This window comes from Aethalodelphis obliquidens, unplaced genomic scaffold (assembly GCF_003676395.1).
Source record: "Aethalodelphis obliquidens isolate GAN/ISIS:26980383/991018 unplaced genomic scaffold, ASM367639v1 scaffold39, whole genome shotgun sequence".
Lineage (NCBI taxonomy): Eukaryota > Metazoa > Chordata > Mammalia > Artiodactyla > Delphinidae > Aethalodelphis > Aethalodelphis obliquidens.
Window position 1 is genome coordinate 9,500,532 of NW_020837983.1, and position 26,706 is coordinate 9,527,237.

At 33.7% G+C, this 26,706-nt stretch overlaps 1 protein-coding gene across 5 annotated transcripts in view; it reads left to right on the plus strand.

The window, feature by feature from the left end:
* Window positions 1-26,706, plus strand: part of VPS13B (vacuolar protein sorting 13 homolog B) — a 778,894-nt gene that overhangs the window by 286,382 nt on the left and 465,806 nt on the right. For all 5 annotated transcript variants that reach the window (XM_027131500.1, XM_027131499.1, XM_027131497.1 and 2 more), the window contains 2 exons: window positions 15,264-15,373; window positions 21,403-21,550. In XM_027131500.1, the coding sequence (XP_026987301.1) occupies window positions 15,264-15,373; window positions 21,403-21,550 (258 nt within the window). The remainder of the gene's footprint in view (window positions 1-15,263; window positions 15,374-21,402; window positions 21,551-26,706) is intronic.

The following is a 26,706-nucleotide window of genomic DNA, read 5'->3' on the forward strand; positions in this document are numbered from 1 at the left end:
TAGATCTATAAATGATAGCTAAAGAGTGGAAGAAAGGGAGGGAGAGAATGAGAGAGGGCTGACCAAATTATATGAATGAGGTAAAATGAAATAGACATAGGTTTAAATAGGTAATTTAAGATCAATTTAAGACACTTGGTTTCAGTCACATGCATATTCTTTGGGCAGGGAAGTATAGAACACCTTGATTGATAATCCCACTCAACTATATATGATTTCGGGGGGTGTGTGTGATAATTTCCCAAAGGGAACTTGAGTGCTTTTACCAGAAGAAACAAAAGAAGATTTTGGGGGGTTCCTCAGAAAGCAAAGCCTAAGAGAAAGGCTTATGTACTACTATTACTAGCGATTATAGTTGAAGGATTAAGGTTATGAGTCAGCAAAGGAGGGAGAACAGTATGGGGGTGTATAATCTAGTTATATACCACTATTTCCCAGGACAGTTCTTTCTGGGAGAGATTTTTTTCCCCCTTGCTCACATACTCCATTGGTCAAGGTTCTATTCCTCAGGACACTAACTTTGCTGCTCCTCCAGCTTCTGCATGTAGTTATGGGCACTGAATGAGGAACTGTACTGCTCCATATCTCAGGAGTCATCTGTGAGCCCTGGATCCAGAGGCAAGAGACATGTTGGATAGGCACAGGTCTAGGCTCAGTCACTTCGCCCTGTATGGAGTTGTTTAGGAAGCCAGGTAGTGCTGGTCACCACTGCACTGCTGGAATGATTTAGGCTCAAGGGGTGAATTAGAGGTATCTGAGACAGGGGAACAGAATGCTAGAGAGTAAAAAACAATAACAACACAGGAAAATGTTCATCATAAAACATTAAAGAAAAAATTTATGTGATGCCAATTATATCTTTAAGAAATATATTTGTTTCCGGATACCAGCTTCATGTGGCTACAATGTAGACATAGATGTTGAGGCAGCTGGGGTTTAAGTCCTCAAGTATTAGGAGTCTAATCTACAGCCAAATGTTAATATTGATTAACAGTATTTTCTTCCTAGTTTTTGTGGACCATAACATATCTCCACATAGCCTATATAATTTACATAATCAGTTTAAAGTCTTAATACAACATACATGAAATAGTGTCACATTGGAATATTGGAAAACAGGCTGGAGAGAGCTGTTTGTTATCAGTAATCAAAGTGTGTCTTATATTGAGTAATATTTGGAGTATTCTTTGATTTGAAAATATTTTAAAATAATTACTTCTGGATGAAATGAAGCAACACTTAATAATAAGTGCTTGAAAGATTAAAGGTAAATGTAAAACTTTATTCATATATTCATCCATTAAATTTAGTGTTTTCTATGTGCCAAACCCTGTGCTTGGCATCGGTCATATATGAACAGTGAAGATAGTCCCTGATCTCATGAGCTTATATTGTCTCTGAGGAGGTAGATAATGCGTAAACAGAACATTATATAATCATAAATATTAAACAAAGATACTTGATGAAAACTTAATAGAGTAGTCAGAGGCAGGCCTCTGTGAAGGATTAGAGAGATTGACTGAAGGAATAGCAAAGAATTTGGCATGTTCAAGGGTAGATGGAATATAGTCACCATTGAAGACTGTCAGAGATGAGATTTCAGAGAGAGGTGAGTCAGATCTTGCATGACTTTGTAGGCTATGATGAGAAGTTTACATTTAATGCAAAGGAGATTGGGAAGACAGTGTTTAAGCAGAGGAATAACAGTCAGCTAAACACATGAAATCTTTAGATGTTTACATATATTGTTTTAAGTTTTTATTGTAAAAGTAATTATATCTTTAGTAAATAGCATTTGGAAAGTTAGAAAATCTAGAAAGCAGAAAACAAAATTAACCCATCAACCAATCACAAACCACTGAAATTTCTTTTACATATGTTCTTCTAGTTTTTCCCTTGCTATTTATTTACCTTGTATTAGACTGTATTTAAAATTTCTGTTTATGTCCTAAGAATTTTCTTATTATTACATAATCCTCATAACCATCATTTTAATGAACATGTACTGGCTTGTCACTTGAATACATCAGTTTGCATAACCAGTCCTCATTTTTGGAGATTTAGATCATTTCGAATATTTTCTACTATAAATAACTGTATGTGAAATTGTTAATATTAAACAATTCCTATATTTGTTTAGTATAGATTTCTGGAAATGAAATTAACTAGTTAAAAGGTATTAACTTTTTATTACCAAATTCATATGCAAAATTGTTATAGTAAACTCCTACCAGCAATGTGTTAACAGGGGTCAGCAAATTTTTTCTTAAGGGGCCGTATACTATACATATTTTAGGCTTGTGGGCCATATAATCTCTCTAGCAGCTGCTCAGTTTTGCTGTTTTCGTACAAAAGCAGCCATAGACAACATGTAAACAAATGGGCATGGTTGTGTTCCAAAATACTTTATATTTATTAAAATAATTTTACTAAAATATCTCATAGTCTATAGACTGAAGCCTGTGTTACATTATCAGTTATACCATATCCTTGCTAGTATTTTGATTTAAACTTTGAAAATTGTATGTCTAGGAGTTTTGGAATTAAATTTGACAAACTTATTTAAAATAGTTTTAAATCACATGTCACTCAAAGCTTCAATGGTTTTTTTTAAAGTAATGAGGTAGTATGAAATTAATATACTTTATAATTGTGGTTGGTTTTAATAGCTATAGCTATTCCTTGTGTTCTGTATTTTATATACTTGCTCCACATTAATCTTTAATGTTACAGAAGATTCTAATCCAATTTGAACTCCAGGAATATTAATGACTTCTTAATTCTTTTAACGGCTGGCAACCATGAATTTGAATTAATACTAGAATCCTATGCAGAATCCAGAAGCCCTTGAATTTTAAAGCTTCTAATTTTATCAACTAATCTTCACACCCACGTAAGCTTTGTAACCTTGAGAACTCTATATAAGGCTAAAGTTGCCAGCTCTTCAAATTTATGTGTATCTTGTAGTGTTTTATGTCTGAGTTACAGAGGAAAGATGTCAAAACTGGAACCATAGCAAGGTAGAATAAAACATAGGCATATTTCAGAGACCTGCTGTTATTTATGGTGGTCTATATGGTGTAAACAGAATAAGATTCCAGATAACCATCAAGTGCTCTAGTAAGTATTTTTGGAAAATAGTGAGTAGGGTAAATTAAACATGCAAATTTATATTTTCCTCAGCCATTGGTTTTTTTCCCCCAAAGGGAACTCAAGTTGGGGGAAAAATCAGTTTCAGGTTACTTTGTGAAAAACATAAATATTGGGGATTTGTTTGTTTTGATACATGCGGATAAGCAATTTTCTAAAAAAATTTTCGTTTATGTTTGAAACATGGTGATCCTAGGGTTCTTGTATTTAAAAAGCAGCCTTACTTTCTGAAAAAGTGAAAGAAATAAGTTGGCTGGAGAAGGATGACTGATGGAATGGAGGGCAGTGTCCTGGGATTAAAAGAATGCTAGAAATCTATCCTATGATTTATGCCATGAGATTTTAAATGAAATGAGAAGTAATGCTATTAAGTATCAGAAAATACATGCTTGTCGGGTTTTGGTTAAAAAAGCATTGCTTTTAATTTCCAAGTTAAGATTTATCATTATTAATAAAAATTTAGTAATTCAAAGATTTTATAATTAAATCAAAATGTATATTCTGTCTCCTAGTTAGTTTGCTGAATATTATCATAATTTTGAAAGAGTCCTTTCTAACCACTGCTGGTACATGGAATTTAAAAACTATAGACCCCATTTAGTGTGGATGACTTTGAAGATTCTTCTTTCAGTTGATTTTAAGAATCATAATAATAAAAAACATTTATTAAGTTTCCTGCTATTATCTATAGAAAGAGATACATACATATGATCCTCAATTCTGTATGCTTAAAATTTAAGTCAGATGTAACTTCATAGAGTCAGTAAGATTAAAATGCTAAATCAGTACATTATTAATTATTTAGAATTAAGCATGATCGGAGATGATCAGTATTGGCTTTAAAATACTTAAACCAAACTCAATACTGCTTTATTCCAAGTTGTACATTAATTCATTTTTTATGCATCATTAATTCAAAAGGTAATTCTATCATATTCTTTGCAGTATCTTTGCAGTGCACATAGCCTTAGGTTATTTAATATATGCTAATATAATTAAGATGTATGTTGGAGTTTTGGGCCTATATATAAAAGAGATGCAGAAATATTTGAAATGAATCAAACTGTCATATTAGCAATAGAAAAGATTTTACTGAGGTATGTGAGTCAATGATAATAAATTTTGTAATGATTATGTGTTGATTTATAATCTATATTTTGCTTATATTTTCCAGTAAAACAAAATAAACAAAATTTATTTATTTATTATTGAAGTATAGTTGTCTTACAATGTTGTGTTAATTACTGCTGTACAGCAAAAGTGATTCAGTTGTATAAATATATACATTTTTTAATATATTCTTTTCCATTATAGTTTATCATAGGATACTGAATATAGTTCTCTGTGCTCTACAGTGGGACCTTGTTGTTTATCCATTCTATGTATAAAAGCTTACATCTGCTCACCGCAACCTCCCACTCCATTCCTGTCCCAACCCCCCTTGGCAACCACCAGTCTGTTCTCTATGTCCATGATTCTGTTTCATAGATAGATGTGTCATATTTGTGTCATATTTTAGGTTTCACATATGTGATATCATATGGTATTTGTCTTTCTCTTTCTGACTTACTTTACTTCGTATGATCATCTCTAGTTGTATCCATGTTGCTGCAAATGGCATTATTTAGTTCTTTTATATGGTTGGCAGTATTCCATTGTGTATATACACCACACCTTCTTTATCCATTTGTCAGTGGTTGTTCAGGTTGCTTCCGTGTCTTGGCTATTGTAAACAGTGCTGCTGTGAACGTAGGGGTGCATGTATCTTTTTGAATTATAGTTTTGTTCTGATAAATGCCCAGGAGTGGGATTGCTGGATCATATGGTAATTCTAAAAAATCCAGTTTAAAGTGAAGAATTGCTTTTAAAAGTTATTTTCTAGTTATAGGATCCCATATTTGTTTACATTGATTTGGTGCAGGATACGGGGATGGGGATTCTGAATAATGAAAATCCTGAGTAAAGAACAATGACACACTGAAGATAAATAAAAGAGAGACTTTTATGAGATCTGGTAATTTTCTAAATGGTTTTTACTTGTGGTGAATCAAGTTTTTGCTTTTGTTTCTTACACGAACCGAATTTTTCACTGAAATTCAAAATTTTGATCAGGAAAAATGTGGATGTAGTTTCATGGTTTTAGAATATAAATAATATAGTAATATATTATCTTTATATCATGAAGTGATATGTTTGTTCTACCTTGGTTTATATACAGCTTGGTTCATGTACTTGCAAATCTTTTTTTTTATATAGTATATTACTGATATTTTTACCTACATATACCTAGAGATATCACTATTTTATCTTTAAATATATATAAGCATGTTTTATGCTTACACTATTAACTATTATTATGTTATATACTATTCTGCACTTATTTTTGTGTCATTATATACTCTTTACTTCATCGTCTAATAGCTGAGTGGTGTAACATTAAATAATTATAATTTTGACTGTAGACGTAGATTTTTTTTACATATTTTCATTACTGTAAATAATACTACAAGTGAACATCTTTGTGCACATATTTTAAGAACATCTACAAATATTTATGTAGGATTCCAAGAACTAAAATTGCTGGATCAGTGAATTGTGCGTTTAAAATTTTAATAGGTGATTCCAAAATAGCCTTCAAAAAGACTGTACTAGTTTACATTTCTTTCAGCAGAGCATGGGAGTGCTTTATTCTTCAGAGCTTTATCAGTAATAGACTTTAATTCATTTAAGCTTCTGTTAATCTATCACTGATAAATTATCTTATTGTTTTATCATTAATTTCTTTAGCTGTTAGTAATGTTGAGCATTAGTGAAGGCCAGTTGTATTTATTTTGTGAGTTGTCTTTTTATATTCTTTGCCCATTTTCCTGTTTGGTTGTTTTTTTTATATCTGTATTGGAGTATAATTCTTTACAATGTTGTGTTAGTTTCTGCTATACAACAAAGTGAATCAGCTATACACCTACATATATCCCCATATTCCCTCCCTCTTGAGCCTCCGTCCCACCCTACCTATTCCACTCCTCTAGGTCATCACAAAGCACCCAGCTGATCTCCCTGTGCTATGCAGCAGCTTCCCACTAGCTATCTGTTTTACATTTGGTAGTGTATATATGTCAGTGCTACTCTCTTACCTCGTCCCAGCTTCCCTCCACCCCCCCCGCCCTTGTCCTGTTTGTTTTTATATCTTTTTTGCTTAGTAAATTTTAGGTCTTCCTATGCCATGAATATTGTCTTTGTTATGTTTTTTCCTAATATTTTGTTCTAGTCTGATTTTTGCCTTTACTTTTGTCTCTGATATCTCTTATCTTTTAGAAATTCTAAGCTTTTTCCTCTCAAAGCTGTTTGTAAATACCTTTATGATTTTAGGGTTTTAAGCCGTAAATATAAAGTCAGAGGTAAAAAGTTTGAAACATCACAAAGTATTAATTACTGACACTTATGGTTTGAGGTTACCATTAAATCTCATTTATGAATTCTGTTCCAATTGAGAAATAAGACATAAGAGTGAGAAGGAAACCAGTTATTAACTTAATACCTGATAAAACTGATTAAGTAACTATTTGATCTGGGGAGAAAAAAGAAGAACACCAATAGGAAATATAAAATAACAAGCAGAGTCTTTTTGAAGTCCAATTTGTCTTCCTTCTGTGGACCTCAACTGGACTGGAGAAAAACATGCAACCAGGATGAGTTCACTCACTTTGAATTCATGACCAGGGAACACAGATGGGTCTTTCTGAATGTGTCACTATTTCACACATTCTGCAATTTCCTAAGGCACTCATAACCTCTTCTGCCATCCTTATTCTTAACTTATGACATTCTTATATACTGAGAAAATGAAATTGAGTCAGTGGCTAAAATGAGCTCTATAATACTCAGTATTGCAGCTGGCCAGAGAATGGGAAGGGCAGTGGTGGTAAGAAGTGTTAATGGTGGAAGCTAATTTGAATGAAAGGATGTGCAGAATTTGGATAGATGGAAATAAAAAAGTACATGTGTACACAAATGTGTTCAATGTATATTTTTTATTTAATCTAAATTGGGTTTGACAGTAACATTGATGTACGTTTGTGTGTGTATGTGTGTGTATATACATGTAACTAAAATAGAATGTTTTAAAGAGGTCTGCTTTATTGACCAACATATTTTATTCTTTCTGGTGCCCTTCATTCCTTTTCTAGAATTGAGTTTCTATCTGGCATAATTTTCTTTTGGACTAAAGCACTTCTCTAATAATTTTTAGTAGGGCAAGACTTCGGGTGACAAATTGTTTTTTTTGTTTTGTTTTCATTTTAAAAGGATATTGTCAATGGATATAGAAATCTAGGCTGTCTTTTCTTTTAGCACTTTAAAGGTATCATTCCACTGTCTTCTGGCCACCATTGTTTCTGATGAGAAATTGTCCTTATCATGGTTCCCTTATGTCTATTGTGCCTTTTTTTGCTCTGTATGATTTCAACATTTTTTTCTATCTTTGGTTTTCTGCATTTTGGTCATGATGTGTGTAGATCTGGTTTTTTTTTCCTTTATTTTTTTTTGGGTTTGCTGAATCTGTCAGTTGACATCATTCGTAAGTTTTAGAAAGAAATTTTTAAAGAATCCTTTACCTCTGATACTATATTTTTCAAATTCTAGGATTTCTGTTTGGCTCTTTTTAATAGTTTCTGTCTCTCTGTTTCAATTCCCTTTCAGTTCATGCTTGTCTACCTTTTTCACTACATTCTTTAGCGTATTTATGAGTTCTTTTAAAGTCCCTGTTTGATAATTCTCATATCTGCCACCTTTGGGACTGGTGCTATTGACTGTTTTCTCTCTCTCTCTCTTTTTTTTTTTTTTGCGGTACGCGGGCCTCTCACTGTTGTGGCCTCTCCCGCTGCGGAGCACAGGTTCCGGATGCGCAGGCTCAGCGGCCATGGCTCATGGGCCCAGCCGCTCCGCGGCATGTGGGATCTTCCCGGACTGGGGCACGAACCTGTGTCCCCTGCATCGGCAGGTGGACTCTCAACCACTGCACCACCAGGGAAGCCCCTGTTTTCTCTTTTGATAGTATTTCTTTTTGTTTTACTGTGTGTTTCATAATCTTTTTTTTAAAATTGAATGCCAAACATTGTATGTAAAAAGAATAGAACCTATGGTAAATAATGCTTATGCCCACAGAAGGGCATGCCTCTTATTTTGTCATGTTTTTGGTGTAGTTGCGTTGGGTTTGGTCTTTGCTTTCTATTCTGTGGTTGAGCTTGTTCTGATCCTGCTTTACTTATATTAAGTCACCCCAGACTTCAGATATTTTTGAGAGCAGGATCAGAATTTTTCTTTTAGTATGGTTTGTGACTTTCACTCAGTTCTCCTGACCTACCCTCAGACTTCAGCATGCCGTTTTCATCTGTCCTTATGGAGGGATCTATCTCTGTTAGTTCCTCTTTTCTTCTCCTAGCACAGATTGCCCTGCTTGGTGCTCACTGAAATGTTCAGAGTGGCTGTGAGATTTCTCTCGGTTCTCCTTCTTTGCACTCAGACTTCATCAGGCTCCATGTCCCTGCATCTCAGTGGGATCTTTTTCATCTGTCCAGTCCTGTCCCCTGTTATTCTTATGAACATTTGGTGGAGGCTTGTTGAAAAGAGATGGCAGGTGGGTAGATTCCCCTTGTGTCTACGGTTTGGAGAGATTCTAAACTGTCATGTCTGCGCCTAACTCTAAACATTTGTTAAAAGGTCAGTTGTTTTCTTCTTATCCACTTTCTTTTCCTCCTACTGCTGTGCCAAGAATAAAAGCCACTGTTCATTCCTTCTGCCCTATGAGGGGCCTTTCACTTTTATGATTTTTGTTCATAAAAAATCTGTCTGATGAATGTTGAAAAGCTTTGATAGGTTACATGGCTTGTTCTTATTGTTACAATGGGATAGAGTTCTCTTGTGATTTTCTATATCCTAAGAGAAGGGGAAATAATTATTAATTAAGTAACATGAGCTATCATACACACATACCTAAAAATCTTATGATTCATTTATACTAAATTTGACAATTACCTTGGATAAGGTTGCCAGTAGTTGGCAGCTCATCCCTGCTGTGTCATTTTTTTAGTGTCTGATTACTCTATCTTGCCTTTATTCCCCACCCTTGTTTTTCAAGTATTGATTCTTCCTTTTTTGTTTATTTAACTATGTAGCCAAAAGTTTTGAAATTATTCTTAAAACTAAGAGTAACAATTTCTTAAGAGCACTATGCATCTAAAAAGTTCGTACTTTACTGTAGTTGCATAATAGAAAAATAGTGAGTTTTAGCCACTTAAACTTAGATGAAGATTAATATGTCTGTGTTTTTTGTCTCATTCATTGGTTTAAGATAAATGCAGGGTACTTTTTCCTATTAATAACTTGATATTTTACAGGACAGTCTCATTGGTTGACAAGGTTTCTGTAGCTGATAAGAAGGATGTATGTTTAATTTTAATGCTCTGCATCTTTGGTCTCTAACCCTTACTTCAGTTCTCATTCTTCAGCTTAGGATGTAACTGAAAATGACAGTGGTGCCTTGGTTTAACTAATTGGTAAAGCCTGAATGGAATGTGGATAAGTGAGCCATTTTGGCAGTGAACAGAGGAGTAAAGCACACTTTTCTCATTAGTTGTCTCCCAGGCTAAAATTAAACAGAATAATATATTGCCAAATTTTAGTGATTTATGGAGGATCTGTTCTGAGTCAACTATCACACTAATTGTCTGCACACTTATATGTCAAAACTTGTGTGTTATTTTTAAAGGCTGTGTCTCATAAATTGAATATAATATAAAAATATCCCTTTAAATTTAGGAGAACATTATTCTAAATTATAATTTTAGCTAAGTTGGTAAATTAATAGATTATTCTCTTTTATTACCTGTTTAACATTCATAAAGTTCAAGCCTGGCTATAAGTCATTTAGTCATTTTTGGTATAATGCAATTATGTGACTTAATTGAATATTTGTTGGTGAAGTATTTAACTTTTTCATTAAAATAAAATAAGACTTTCAGAATTAATTGTCCATGTGAAAATATTTACCTATTTACATTTGTTTTCCTTTCCCTTTCTCTACCCTCCCAATTTTAAAGGTGTGCTAATAACTTACTGAGAAAGTTTTTAAAAATTTACTCAACATGCTTAGTTTTTGGCACATATGAAAAGACTATTAAAATAACTTGCCTCATATAGAGAATTCTGTAATTCCTTAATTTACTTTTGTCTTTTGAAGTTTGTATTCTTTTAAATTTATAACTGCTTTGTTTATATAGGTTTTTTGCATATTTTCATCATAATTTAAAAAATAGTTTCTATGTGGCTTGTACTTGAGATGTATAATATTAGAACAAAACTTATCCTGATAGATTTACTTTTAAAATCAATTTAATTTATTCTTTTTCTTCTTTTATCATCTTTTAATGGTAACACTTGGTGCATACAAAAGAATATATGTAAGTTTTGAAGAAAAATCACGTAATGAATATCATTGACTATTTGCTAAGAAGTTGATTGTCAATTTATTTGCTTTTCTATACCTCAGGACATCTTTCTTTTTATTTAGGGTTCTTTTCTGATCTTCTTTTTCTCTTCAGTGTTTTGTTTCTTCTTTGTTTGTTTGTTTAATATAGGTTTATTTTTAATTATCCAGTTTGGAGTCTTTGGGCTTCTTAGGTGTGAGGCTTAATATCTTTTGGCAATTCTGTAAAATTCTCAGCCACTTTTTTCTTTATTTCTTTTTTTTGGGCTGTATCTGGTCTTAGTTGCATCATGCGGGTTCTTTGTTGTAGTGCGCGGGCTTCTCTCTAGTTGTGGCATGTGGGTTTTTCACTCTGTAGCTGTGGTGCATGGGCTTCACGGCATGTGGGCTCTGTAGTTGTGGTGTGTGGGCTCTCTTGTTGAGGCATGAGAGCTTAGTAGTTGTCACGCACGGCCTTAGTTGCCCCGTGGCATGTGGGATCTTAGTTCCCTGACCAGGTATCGAACCTGCATCCCCTGCATTGGAGGATGGATACTTTACCACTGGACCACCAGGGAAGTCCCTCAGCCATTATTTTTTAACAATATTACCTCTTCTCATTCCTTAGTAACTCATTCTGGAATCTAATTAGGTATATGTTTGTTCTTCTTACTCAGGCCTCATATCTCTTAACATCATTTTAACTGTTTTCTCTCATTTTTCTATCTCAGATACATTCTAAATTATCTTATTGTGTTTCTTCTATTTTATTAATTTTCTCTTCAGCTATGTCTAATCTGCTATTTAACCTGTCCAATGAGTTTTTTACTTCAAAAACTAAATCTATCATTTCTGTAATTTCCATTTTTATTTAAAATGTGTCCTTTGCTATTACTTTCTCATTGTTTGTTCCCCTTCATGATTGCATACTTTTGTATTTTAAACATTTTCTACATAGCTGTTTTTTTAAAAAATATTTATTTGGTTGCATTGGGTCTTAGTTGCGGCAGGTGGGCTCCTTAGTTGCGGCTTGCCAGCTCCTTAGTTGTGGCTCGCCAGCTCTTTAGTTGTGGAGTGCGAACTCTTAGTTGTGACATGCATGTGGGATCTAGTTTCTGGACCAGGGATTGAACCCAGGTCCCCTGCCTTGGGAGCGTGGAGTCTTAACCACTGCGCCACCAGCGAAGTCCCCATAGCTGTTTTTCTGTATTCAAATATCTTCAGTGCTTGAAAGTCTAAACTTGTTTGTTCTTTTTTCTGGCTCTTGCTCACTTGCCTTCTGCAGTGCTTGCTGATTTTTTTTGTTATGGAACTCATTCACAGATCTTAATTTGTGGCTGTTATGTTACAATGAATTGGAGACATCTCTCAAAGAGAAAAATTTATTCTGCATTTTGCTAGTGGCTATAAGGATATTCCTCAGCAAGAAAATCTAAAGCTCATCTACCTCTCTTTTCTGTTGTCCCCATTTTGAGAATCCCAGTTATATTCTCCCTCATGTCACCTGCACCTGTTTTTTAATGTTCCCTTTTCGAAAGTCTTTTTGGTAATTATTTTGGTGTTTACGTCCATGTTTTTAAATAACTTGGCTTCTCTTGCTCTTTTTTTTTTTTTTTTTTTGCATACACGGGCCTCTCACTGTTGTGGCCTCTCCCGTTGCGGAGCACAGGCTCTGGAAGCGCAGGCTCAGCGGCCATGGCTCACAGGCCCAGCCACTCCGTGGCATGTGGGATCTTCCCAGACCAGGGCATGAACCCATGTCCCCTGCATCGGCAGGCGGACTCTCAACCACTGCACCACCAGGGAAGCCCTCTTGCTCTTTCTTGATTGTTCATTTTACAGCATTATTCATTGCTATCTTACTGTGGAAAATGATAATTGGCTAACTTTTACCCTCTTCAGCGCCCATCACACATTCCTCTTATGTACCTATACCCCCAGTAATCAAATGTATGATATTGTTGTATTATACATTTGATTAATCAATGAATTCATTTTTTTCAGAATTTTCATAGTTCTGTCTGTAGATATTATTCATGGTATGGTCATGTTTATCCTATGGTTAGTTATCCTTTTCTTTATAACATTTGTTTTTCCTGTATTTATTAATTGTTTGTTGTTTCTAAGTTTTCCATATACTTGTCACTAATTCACTATTGTCATCCTGGGTCACTTTTTTCCTGTGTTGGATCCTTTGTCTTCTGGATCCCAAAGTTTTTTTCTTGTGGTAATTCCTTCTTTTGATGAAATACATTCTTTATTGTTAACCACGTATTATTTTGGTGTCTTTAATATTTATGTGATATTAATTATAAAATATTGTGGGCTCATGTGACAGCAAGCAGTTCATAGTAATTTAAATCTAAATGTAATTTTATTTCTGTATATGGATTTTAGAAAAGTCTTTTAACTTTTATGATTGAATTATGTATTCTTGAATTTAAATGAATTTTTGAACTCTATTTAAATGTGTTCAACACATTTCTTTAAAATAAAAAGGATTTGATTAATAGTGTTTCATATTTCAGGCCAAATTCTGTTTCTCACCTAGTAACATATTTTGATAGAATGAGTTGTTTAAAACAAGAACACTATTCAAATTAGCTCTTGCTATATATACTCATATATCTAGATACTATATTTTTGTTAGTTTGTGGAGTTGATAGTCTCTGGCATAGTAGAGCTGTTAGAATTATTTGAAAACTGGATATAATTTTGGGAGTCTTATTTTATTTTCCTTAATATAATATAGCATGTTAAGCCTTTATTCTGTATATTAGTGGTATTTGAGAAATAGGAGAATTTAGGTTCTTATGAGGAATCTGCATTCTGTTACAGGAAAAAATATATATTAAATTGTATTTTCCAATTGACTTCAGTTATCATCCCCTCGTTTTGCAGTCATCTTGTATTTAGCTTCTCCCCATCATTCCTTTCTGATACGTGTATTTGAGTGAATCATTGCTCACTAGCACATGCTTTGTTACATGGAAGGAGGGATTGCTTATGTTGTCTCAGCATGTTGCCTAGGAATCTATACCGATTTGGGGTTCCTGGGAGAAGTAGCAATGTAAAGTAGAACAGGAGTACACATGGCAAATTTCATATGAAAATTCTGTGCAAAGCTTTGAAAAAGGAGGAAATTTCTCTTTTGCTTGCTTTGTCTCCTCCATCCTTGTATCTCAGTCTCTTTGTGGTTCACTTTTCATAGGACTTGGTATTAATACTAATTGTACTAGCTGTTTTAATTATCTGCAATATTATAGAACAAATGGGCTTTTTTCAACTAACCTGAGAATCTGTCTACCATTTATTGTGATTCTTTTTTCAGCTCCTACTACGTGGAAGGTACTTTTTCAGATGCTGGAGATACAGTTGAGAGCAAAGCTGACTAATACCCCTTCCTTCATATTCTGTACATCCTAGTGGAGCTAATACTATTTTTATCAAAAAATATATGTAGAAATGCAGAATCTTATTTACAGATATACATGACCTGCCCCACATAAATTAAGAATGGGATATCCTGCTTTAGTTAAGTTTATGTGAGCTACTTTTTATTAGAGAGGGACAAAAATGTTTTAGTTAGTAGGATGGAATTGCAACTTGTTACACTTCAGTCTTTGTGTTTCATGTCAGAATGTTAGCCTGCATTTCATCTAGGCAGCTCTCTCTCTTTGCTTCTGAACATTTAAAGCTGTAATTTACAGTGATTTATTAAGTGGTTATAATAATGCTTCCTTTAATATCATGAGTTAGTTCTGTAATATAACCAAAAAAGGGAGATAATATTCCCTTCTCATGGCCAATATAGAAATTGCTGTTTGCCTAAAAGATAAACTTTATTATTATTTTTAAAGGCAAATGCACATTTAATGAGATATAATTCACATTCCATAAAGTACATTATTTTAAAGTGTATAATTTAGTGGGTTTTAGTATATTTGTAAGGTTGTACAGCAATCACCATTTTCTAATTACAGAACATTTTCATCATTCCCAAAAGAACCATATATCTACTAGCAGTTATTTCCCATTCTTTCCTCCCCCCAGGCCCCAGCATCCACTGATCTACTTTTTTCTTCATGGTTTTGCCTGTTCTGGCTATTTCATGTAAGCGGAATCGTATAATACGTGGTTTTCTGTAACTGGCTTGTTTCACTTAGCATGTTTTCAAGGCTTATCCATGTTATAGCATGTATCAGTACTTCATTCCTTTTCATGGATAAATCGTTTTCCATTGTGTGATTCTGCTACATTTTGCTAATCCATTCAGCAATTCATCATGGACATTCATGTTTTCCCACTCTTCGGCTATTGTGAATAATGCTGCTATGAAAATTTGTGTACAAGTGTTTGCGTGGATATTTGATTACAGTTCTTTTGGTATATACCTAGGAATAGAATTGTTGGGTCATATTGTAACTGTATATTTTGCTTTCTGAGGAAATGCCAGACTGTTTTCCATATTATTTGCACTATTTTATGTTGCCACCAGCAATGTATGAAGGTTTGAATTCCTCCACATCCGTGGCAACACTTAACTGTTGTTCATCTTTTTTATTATGGCTCTCCTACTTATTGGTGTAAAGTGACATCAAGCTTATTATTTTTAGGAGGAATGTAACAATTTAAAAATCTTGTTTTTTAGGTGCTGTACTTCTTTGTAATGTACAAGGACTAGCAGTTAATATTGACCCTATCTTATACACCTGGCTTATTTATCAACCTCAGAAGCGAACCAGTAAACATATGCAGCAGGTGAGAAAGTTTTATAATTCTCTAAATATTTTTTTTTCTTATTTGTTAGAGTTATATATTTCTTCTGTTGATTTTATTTATGGAGGTACCAGAATTCTTCTACCCCTTTCAAGCAATTCTACTCTTTAATTTCTGTACAAGAAATTACAGTTCAAAGTAGAGTTGCATTGATTGTTAAAGGGACTTGGTCTACAATTGCTTGCAAAGCAGATACTTTAGAGAGTCTAGGTTAGGTAGTCCTATTTTACTGGCTTATTTTCCCTCATAGTCCCTGCATGTTTGTTCTCAGAGTGTCCAATACATAATAATTGCTTAGAAAATGTTAGCTTTCATTTTCATTATCTCTACATTTCTTCTTCATCTGTAGGTTTATTCAACAAACATGCATTGAGTGTGCCTAACTCGGTATTGGGATGGTTGGTGCAAAAGAGTTGGGATATGTGTGTGTTTAAAGGGGTCTAAATTACAAAGCAAAAGGAGCTAATTATAGTCCCCTGAATACTTACGTGTAATTCTGACAGATGGGTTTTATTATTCGCATTTTAAAGATGAAGAAACATGCTTATTGAGATTAACTTACCTATTTTCACACATCTAGTATATCTCAGAACTAAGAATTTTTTTTTTTACATCTTTTTTTTTTTTTTTTTTTTTGCTGTACACGGGCTTCTCACTGTTGTGGCCTCTCCCGCCGCGGAGCACAGGCTCTGGACGCGCAGGCTCAGCGGCCATGGCTCACGGGCCTAGCTGCTCTGCGGCATGTGGGATCCTCCCGGACTGGGGCACGAACCCGCGTCCCCTGCATCGGCAGGCAGACCCTCAACCACTGCGCCACCAGGGAAGCCCTTTTTTACATCTCTATTGGCGTATAATTGCTTTACAATGGTGTGTTAGTTTCTGCTTTATAACAGAGTGAATCAGTTATACATATACATATGTTCCCATATCTCTTCCCTCTAGAACTAAGAATTTTTGAGGCCAAATTTATGTGCTATTGAATTGCATTTTCCCATTGACTTAATTGTAATTTTGTAACATTCTACTTGGAATAGCTTTGTATTTTTTTTCTGAGGTAACTTAAAGCTAATTTATAGGAGAAAAGTGTATAATTTTATATTTACATAAGAATATAAAAATTAACTAAAAAAGTGCAACCCGTGTCTCAAGGAGCATCTTTTTAAAAGTTTTTCTTCATTTTGTCCTAATTTCATTTGAAACTTCTGCCATCCCTTCGCCATTTCATGCTTCCTTTTATCAAATACATACAGAATACAGTGCAGTATTCTAGGTACTGGGGCTATAGAAACAGAAATCGTGGTTGAGAATATCCCTTCCTCTAGAGGTATTTAGTGTATTTGAGAATGTGAAGGAATGTAGTAGTAATGCCATTCTTGGTACCTCCCTTGGTATCCATAGGGGATTGGTTCCAGCCTTCCCTCCCCTGTGGATACCAAAATCCACGATGCTTAGGTCCCTTGGTGTAGTACAGTTGGCCCTCTGTATCCTCGGGTTCCAGATGAACAGAGGGCTGACTGTAATTGCTATGTTAGATGTATTTACAGGAGTATATGAAAACATAAAAGGAAACATTCTCATGATCAGGTGAGGATGGGTGTTAGAAGGAGGAATTGACAATTGAGCTGAGCGTCATAAAAGTAAGCCAGACAAGGAAGGTTGTTCTAGACTAAACTGTGAGCAGAGGCAAAGACGATGGAGTAACTTGGCAAGAAAGGGACCTTCAGTGTTTCCAGGCTAGAGCCAAGTGTTCTTATAGACACTGGTAGAAATTGAAAACCAATTCATAAAAGATTTTATTTGTAATGGTAAGTGTTTGAGACTTTATCCCAAAGGGTACAGAGGAAGTATAGGAAACTAATATAAATAGACTTGGATTTTAGAAAGTTTAACAAAATATGGAGTATGAGTAATGGAGAAGTTAAGACTAATGGCAGGGACAATTTGAGAAAAATTTAATTGTAAATTTTTTTTCTTACTGAGATATAATCGACATATAACAGTATATTAATTTCAGGTAGCAACATAACAATCCAATATTTGTATATATTGCAGAATCACCACAATAAGTCTAGTTAACATCCATCACCACACATAGTTAAATAATTTTTTCCCTTGTGACGAGAAAATATTTACTCTCCTAGTAACTTGCAGATATACAATACATATTATTAACAATAGTCATCATATCGTACACTACGTTTTATGACTGGAAGTTAGTACTTTGCCTTTACCCATTACACACACCCCTCCCCCAATCTCCCTGTCTCTGGCAAACACCCTCTCTTCTCTGTATGTAGAATTTGATGTTTTGGGTTTTTTGGGTTTTGTTTTGTTTAGATTCCACATATAAATGTGGTATTTGTCTTTCTTTGTCTGACTCAGCAGAATGGCCTCAAGGTCCATCCATGTTGTCACAAATAGCAAGATTTTCTTATTTTTTAGGGCTGAATAATATTTCATTGTATTATAAATTTTTCATTGGTTATTTTATAAGTGATGCAGTTATCTCCAGTACACCATAGATATCCCTGAATGTCAGGTAGCGTTCTAGTAGCTTAAGTAAATTATACATTTGTTTGATTGATACAAGTACCTTCAAAGATTTTGATTTTTTATTTTATTTTTATTATATTGTTTCATAAGTATTTTTAAGTTAAATATAAATATTTCTCTAAGTTCAAAACTAGTAGTTTCATTTAAAAGATAAACAAATAAATACCCATAATCCTAATCATTCAGTTACAAATAATATTGGGATAAATATCTTCATATTTGCATTTTTCTTTAATTATTAACTTAGGATATATTTTTAGAAGTGTAACTAGTAACTTTAGGCATGTGGTTTAGCATATTTTAAGGCCTTTGTAATATTGCCAGTTTGCTTCCAGAATTGGTGTACAGTTTATATTTTCATCAGCACTTTATAGTATTACTATTTTGCTACAGTTCAGCATATCTCAAAAATATGCTTTAAAAATGCCTTTAATCTACTATTTCAGTTCTACATTTTCTCCAACATGGAAAATTGAGAGTATAGTTGAACCCTATGACCTTATTGCCCAGTTTCAACACCTATCAACCCATAACTAATCACCTTCACTTTTAAAATCTGTTGTGTGAAAAAAGGCTAGTATTCAGTAGTGGTGAAAATGTAGAAAATGGATGGACTCGTATATTACTGTTGTGAGTGAAAATTAATAAATTTGTCAGTGTCTAATAAAATTACACATGACCGTAGCCTGTGACCCCAAAATTCCACTTTTTGATAGAGCTGTGTTCTTACAGTGACATTCATATGAGCCTAAGGAGTCATGTATAAGCCTGTCCTTGCAGAATTCTTTGCAATGGTGTAAAATTGGAGACAACCTAAATGACTGTCTCTAACGAAGCAGATAAATAAAGCATGGCACGTTAACATGATGTATTATTTTTTTGTTAAAAATTATTCAATAGGTTTTAGTATGGAAGTCTCAAAATTCTATTTAATGCAAAAATCAATTTCCCAAGGACATATGCAATATGAGAGTACTTATATTTTTCCCAAACCACCCTGCATATATTACATATTATATATTATCTATTATATATCACATATTATATATAGTATACATTATATATAAACTATATATATGGCATATGTGTAAGTAAATATGGGTGTAAAAAATTAAAGGATTGTATCAACATAATAGTGATTGACTCTGGGAGGAATGGGCAGTTAGCAATCAGAGGGGATTTTAGCTTTATCTGTAATATTTTACTTTTCTCCTTAAAAAAAGCAAATATGATAAATTGTTAATTGCCAGTAATTATTGGTTATAATGAAAATATGGATGTTCTTTTATTCTTCATAATTTCCTATATTTTTACATTTATTAAATTAATAATAAAGGAAAATTTTATAGGAAGAGGGACAAAAGTCTTTTTAGGTATTTGGGGACCACGGGACATTGATGGGGCAACAATAGGACAGATATGGGACTAGGGTACAATGGAAATTTGGGGGAATATCCCGTACCAGAAGGCAGAAGAATATAAGCAGAGCAACAGGCGGTTGCTAAAAATAAATGCTCCTTCTTTTGATATTTTTGACTGGGGTATTCATATTTCCAAAAACGCACCAGGGAAGCCCTAGAAAGGGTTTTTATTTGGCCTTTTACTGTATTTTTACCCATGTGAAAATGCACCCAGAGTCTCAACCACCAAAAGAAAGATTTTTTTCTTTGTTTGTTGTTGGGTATTTCCAATATCATAGCTTCCATCAATCTCATCTTTCACCTATTGTGCGTGAATTAAATATCACACTATACAGCACGGAATGTTTCTGTAATCACATATTATATATTAATTTTGGTTCTAAACTTGGTCCTAACTTCTTTGAGTGCTTCATCAATTCCAGGTTTGTAAATGATGTCCAGGAAATTCAAGGGATTATGGAATCACTAAGCGTTAGAGCACAAAGGGATTTTCTAGTAGACATCTCCACCCCCTTGTTTTATAGATGAGCAAGTTTAAATTAGACTCAGCATTTCTTATCTAGCTCTTAAATATTATTTCCTATTTAGATTTGTAAAAATATTATCAGTTTGACTAAATACTTAACATGAAAGCAGATATTCTTCATTGTGATGTTTCCCACAATATATTTAATCTTTCATTTTCTCATTATCAGTTTTCTTGTCCTTTTACTCACCCTAGGGAACAACTTGTAAAATAATTTGGCTTTTTTTCCATTATATTATATGGTTATATAATGTACCTATGTTCTCATTGAAATATTTATTCATAATTTAAATAATATTAAATAGTTACCATAAGTTGGGTGAAACTTAAAGTTGGATCTATAAAAGTGTGGATGTTGTAGTGTTGAGGGTAACATTAGACCACACTCCAGCCTAACCAACCCCCTTCAGATTCACCATCTGATGCAGCTGTATCACAGTTATCATCTGTTGTTTCCCAAGCTGCAATTTCCTCCTCAATTTGTGGCTAAAACCCAACATTTGATGATTGTTTTCCACTCAGTTCAACATTGATCTTTGATCCTGAAGAAAACTTAAAAATAACTTTTTTTTTTTTGGCCAAAAATCTGACAAGATTGTATTGGGCGTCATCAGCAGTAACATCAGACTTTATTTCAGTGAATAAAGATGAAACAGCTGCTTTATTGTCCAGCTCAGCACTCATGCATTCAATATAGGATCGTAATGTTTTCCAGCTTTCTCTAACCATAGATATTTTTCTGTGCTTTCTAAATATGCTGTGGATATCACTTTGTCAGATGCAATATAGAGATTTTCAGCAATTCTCAAAAAAAATTGGATTGTCCATATTAACATGTACCTGATCAGTTTATAGAAGTACTTCCCTAAAATATCATTTTATAAGGATAACTTTATTTACTAGTGATAATTTTCAAAGTTAATTTTAGTTTTGATTTGCCTCTAACATGTTACCTTTATACTTCTTACTAAAATTTATGTTAAATTTTAATTAATTCCAAGCTCTCTTGGTTTTTGCACAGAATTCTAATTTAAAATTGAAATTGTTAAATGTTCCTGTGTGAGTGTGTGTGAGAGACAGTGACCAAGAGGGAGGGCAAGAGAGATTGACTGATTCATTGATTTAAAATAATAAAGCCCCATGTATAGCATGGGGTATGTAGTCAATTATAATATCTTTGTGTGGTGACAGATGATAACTAGACATATCATGGTGATCATTTTGTAATGTACAGAAATATCAAATCACTGTGTCATGCACTTGGAACTCACATAAAGATGTACCTCAATTATACCTCAATTGAAAATAAAATATGTAGACACTGGGGGAAAATTTATCAAAATGCTAATGATGGTTATCTCTGGGTGGGTGGGGATTATGGGTGATTATTAATTAAAAATGAATAAAGCCTCAACCACAACATGCAATGGACTTTCTTCAATGATGCTGTGTTTAACCTTCTCTGCTTAAGAAATAGTAAATAATTCAGTTTTTCATTTGACTCTCTCCAGCAGCCTGTGATAGCTGTTCCTCTTGTTATGCCAATTAGCAGAAGGAAGGAGGATGAGGTGTCTGTTGGAAGTGCACCCTTGGCAAAGCAACAATCATATCAGGCCTCTGAATATGCCAGCAGCCCTATAAAAACAAAAACAATAACAGGTATGTGTCAAGAATTCTAAAGGGTCTGTGATTTCACCCTACCTCTAAGCTAAGAAGTTATCCAGGCCATAATTTCATGAATGCTGCCTAGAGATACAAGAATCCTGGAATGGAGACAAAGGACTTTATTATCTATAGCATTAGCAGTTACCGAAGTATTAGCATTTTTTTGTGTGCCTGCCCTAAGCCTAATTCCTACAGGATGGCACGAAGAGGGCCAAGTGATACCTGTATACAGTGGATTATATTACAGGAGAGGAACCTGAACTTTATAATGGGTAGAAATTATGCCTGCCATTTTCTCTGGTGGGAGGCCCTATATGTACCTTACAAGACTGTAAGCAAACCTGCTCTTTGTTCAGAAGGAGGACAATATCTTTGTCTTCTGAGGCTGTACACTGTACAGATATCCGTGAAAATGGCATTGGAAACAAAGGCACTGACTGCCTCTACTTGTAAGACAGGCAAAAACACAAGAGACCCATGGAAAATCATCTCCCAATAATATCATTATGTTCCTTCTTAAAGTGAATTCTTGCAATCCACCCTACATCTCAGTCTTCTTTCCTTCCCCCTTCTATTTGTTAGCTAGATCACCTATGCAAATATAAAACATATTCTTCCATAAAACAATTTCTTTTATTTCCTTTTGTGTAATTAAAAACCCACTTTTTTATTGTTTTATTTATTAAAAAAATTTTTTTAACATCTTTATTGGAGTATAATTGCTTTACAATGGTGTGTTAGTTTCTGCTTTATAACAAAGTGAATCAGTTATACATATGCATATGTCCCCATATCTCTTCTCTCTTTTGTCTCCCTCCCTCCCGCCCTCCCTATCCCACCCCTCTAGGTGGTCACAAAGCACCTAGCTGATCTCCCTGTACTATGCGGCCGCTTCCCATTAGCTATCTATTTTACGTTTGGTAGTGTATATATGTCCATGCCACTCTCTCACATTGTCACAGCTTACCCTTCTCCCTCCCCATATTCTTAAGTCCATTCTCTAGTAGGTCTGTGTCTTTATTCCTGTCTTGCCCTTAGGTTCTTCATGACCATTTTTTTTTCTTAGATTCCATATATATGTGTTAGCGTATGTATTTGTTTTTCTCTTTCTGACTTGCTTCACTCTGTATGACAGACTCTAGATCCATCCACCTCACTACAAATAACTCAATTTTGTTTCCTTTTATGACTGAGTAATATTCCATTGTATATATGTGCCACATCTTCTTTATCCATTTATCTGTTGATGGACTAAGATCAGGAACAAGACAAGGTTGCCCACTCTCACCACTATTATTCAACATAGTTTTGGAAGTTTTAGCCACAGCAGTCAGAGAAGAAAAAGAAAGAAAAGGAATCCAAATCGGAAAAGAAGAAGTTATGATTTCATTTTAAGTAGTGTTTTAAATTTCTAATGTTTTCCCTTAGATATTCAGATTTATTCCATATAACTCATATATCCCCAACCATATTAAAAAAGGTTTTATATTTTCAGTAACTCGAAAACACTTACTGAATATCTATAATGGGCAAGACTCTGTAGTAAGTAATTTTGAGGGTAGGAATATTAATAAGACATGATCCCTGCCCTTAAGGAATTTAAAATATGATCATATACACAAGGAAGTTCAAGCTAACATTTGTGGTTTAGAAGAAAAGGTAGTTTCCTTACCATATTTATAAACAACAGCAGTAAAAATGCTAACATACATTTTTGTGGAGTTTTATACATAACTATTATTCTGTGTTCTATTACTTTTCTTAAAATAGGATGTTATGTTTATTTTGTGGAATCATTAGACTTCTACCTGTCAGTATCCACAAGCCTTTTGATATGTTGAGATTTTCTTTACCAATTGATAAAAATGCTTTTGCTTATTTTTTGTATTATAGGAGGATGACCTGTAACTTGTATTGATTTTTTAATATAAAATTAGATATTTCCTTTCAATACCATGCTAAGTTTCAGACTTTAGATCTCTTGAACTGGTAGGTTACATAATGGTTTATAAATATTACCTCTTAATAAGATAAAATAAATGTCCACTAAGTATCAATTGATAAAAATAAGTTTAATTTTATATGCGTATTAACCACATATTCTGACCTCCTGCTTTACTATTTAGTCCAGTTTTTTAAATCACACTTGATAATTGATGTAAAGTAATTGTTAAGGATGACTAAAGATGACAGAAAATACTTATCATTTAAATGAAATTACATGACAGAACTATGTAGAAAATATCATAGATTTTAGAATGCACTTGCTATGCATGGAGAAGTTTCATAGATAAATTCACATCTCTTATCGGTTACCTATCAATTCATGAATATCGGTTAATATCTGAGATTTATTTTGCTTTCATATACTTTCCCACTTAATTATAAGAAATTAATATTTTATTTTGAATAAATTAAGAAAAACCCCAAACATAATTTCTCACCAGTAATTATTACTTTATAATGTAAAAACATAAACACATTATTCTTTTTTAAAAATTTTATTTATTTAGTCTTTAAATTTTATTGGAGTATAGTTGATTTAAAATGTTATATTATTTTCAGGTGTACAGCATAGTGATTCAGTTATACATATACATATATTCATTCTTTTTTAGATTCTTTTCCCATATAGGTTATTACAGAATGTTGAGTACAGTTCCCTGTCCTATACAGTAGGTCCTTGTTGGTGTGTGTGTGTGTGTGTGTGTGTGTGTTAATCCCAAGCTCCTAATTTATCCCTCTCCCCCACATTTCCCCTTTGGTAATCATAAGTTTGTTTTTGAAATCTGTGAGTCTGTTTCTGTTTTGTAAATAAGTTCATTTATATCATTTTTCAAAATTAGATTCCACATATGAGTGATATCATATGATATTTGTCTTTGTCTGTCTGACTTACTTCACTCAGTATGATAATCTCCAGGTCCATCCATGTTGCTGCAAATGGCATTATTTTGTTCCTTTTTATGGCTAATATTCCATTTTAAATATGTACCACATCTTTATCTATTCCTTTATTGATGGACATTTAGGTTGTTTTCATGTCTTGTCTATTGTAAATAGACAATGAACATTGGGGTGCATGTATCTTTCCTAATTATGGTTTTCTCTGGATACATGCCCAGGAGTGGGATTGCTGGATCATATGGTATCACCTCACACTGGTCAGAATGGCCACCATGAAAAAGTCTACAAACAATAAATGCTGGAGAGGGTGTGGAGATAGGCGAACCCTGCTACACTGTTGGTGGGAATGTAAATTGGTACAGCCACTATGGAGAACAGTATGGAGGTTCCTTAAAAAACTAAAAATAGAAGTAATATAGGATCCAGCAAATAACACATTATTCTTTATTTCAAATTACAAATGTGAACTGTGGTTCTTTGCATTTGAGTTGTGGATATTTGCTTTTTCTGTCTTTAGTGTTTCCCCATCTCTAGAACCCTTAGGTTATATATCCTGTAGGTATTTTCCTTATAGGTGAGGATGTCTGTGTATCACCAGATATTTACTCAAGCAAGCATAACAATGAACAGTTATCAAATTGATGCCTGTGCTTGCTTGTTTTTGGACTGTGGGCATTTGTAGAAAGTAAAAATCCCTGGGTATAACATTTCTACTTTCTGACCAATGTATCTTTGCCCCTTGGATGCCACCATTTTCACTTCTTTGGAAAGCTTGTTGGTATTGTTCTCTCTTTTCTTGAGAATGCTCTGTACTAATCATTTTCTTTATTTAGAATTATGTTTCAAAATTTTCTGTTTTATATTTAATTAGAGTATACAGTTCCTGTTTTGGTTTTAATTTAAAAATGCTTTATGAGTCCTTTGAATTTGTATCTATTTCTAAATGTGGTTATCACTATTTTAATTATTACTTACATTGTATCATAAGCTATAATGAATTTGGTAAGGTATTCATAGCCTTTTACAAACCTTTTTTCTTGTTGTTTTTGTTTTACTTTTACCATCTTAACCTTTTTAAGTGTATAGTTCAGTTGTGTTAAGTATACAGATGGTCCCCAACTCATCATGGTTTGACTTACAGATTTTTGACTTTATGATGGTGTGAAAGCAATATGCATTCAGTAGAAGCCATACTTCGAATGTGAATTTTGATCTTTTCCCAGGCTAGCGATATGAGGTGGGATTCTCTGGTGATGCTGGGCAGGGGCAGTGAGCCACAGCTTTCAGTCAACCATGCAACCATGAGGGTAAACAACCAAAACACTCACAACCATACGACCAGTTTTTTTTTTTTACTCTCAGTACAATATTCAGTAAGTTACATGAGTTATTCAATTATATAGTATAAAATAGGCTTTGTGTTTGATAATTTTGCCCACCTGTAGGCTAATGTAAGTGTTCTGAGCACATTTAAGGTAGGCTAGGCTAAGCTCTGAAGTTCAGTAGGTTAGGTGTATTAAATGCATTTTCAACTTAAGATATTTTCACTTTGTGATGGGTTTATCAGGACATAACCCATTGTAAGTTGAGGAGGATGTGTATTCACATTGTTGTGAAATGCATGTTTTAATTTTTTAACTGAATTTTACAAGTGGAGAAATGTGTTAATTTATGCTTGAATTCTTATTAAAATATTTTTTAATTTTTACATTCTCAACCTAAGGTCCAAAGTTGGTCTTAAGTTCATCCCCAAGTTATATAGTAGTATTGGCACATGAAGACTGAGGCTTGGTGATATTGCACTGGGCTTGATTTTGCTTTTTAATTATTCATCAAGAAGCAGACATTCTCTTCCAATCTCAATTAACCAATCTTAAGTAGCTGGCTGCAGGGGGAACATGTGCTTGATGGCTGGAAATGTGTTGACAGCAGAACAGCACTGTTTCAGTGATGCAGGCACGTAGGGCAGGCCAAGCCAGAATAAAAGCATGTTTCACATGAAGATAATGTATTATCACAAAATTCTAAATGATCTTCTAGAGAATCTGTATATCCTTCAAAACAAGGAAACCACTAAAAACTATGACATCTGTTTACCCTATGTTTTGGAAATGTTATGAACATTAAATTGGAACTCTTGATGAAAATGTCTGTAATGGAGATGAAATCTTTAAAAAGCAGGATCCTTCATAAATGATAGCTCTTTAAAAAATACTAGCCATTTTTATCTTACATGTTTACAT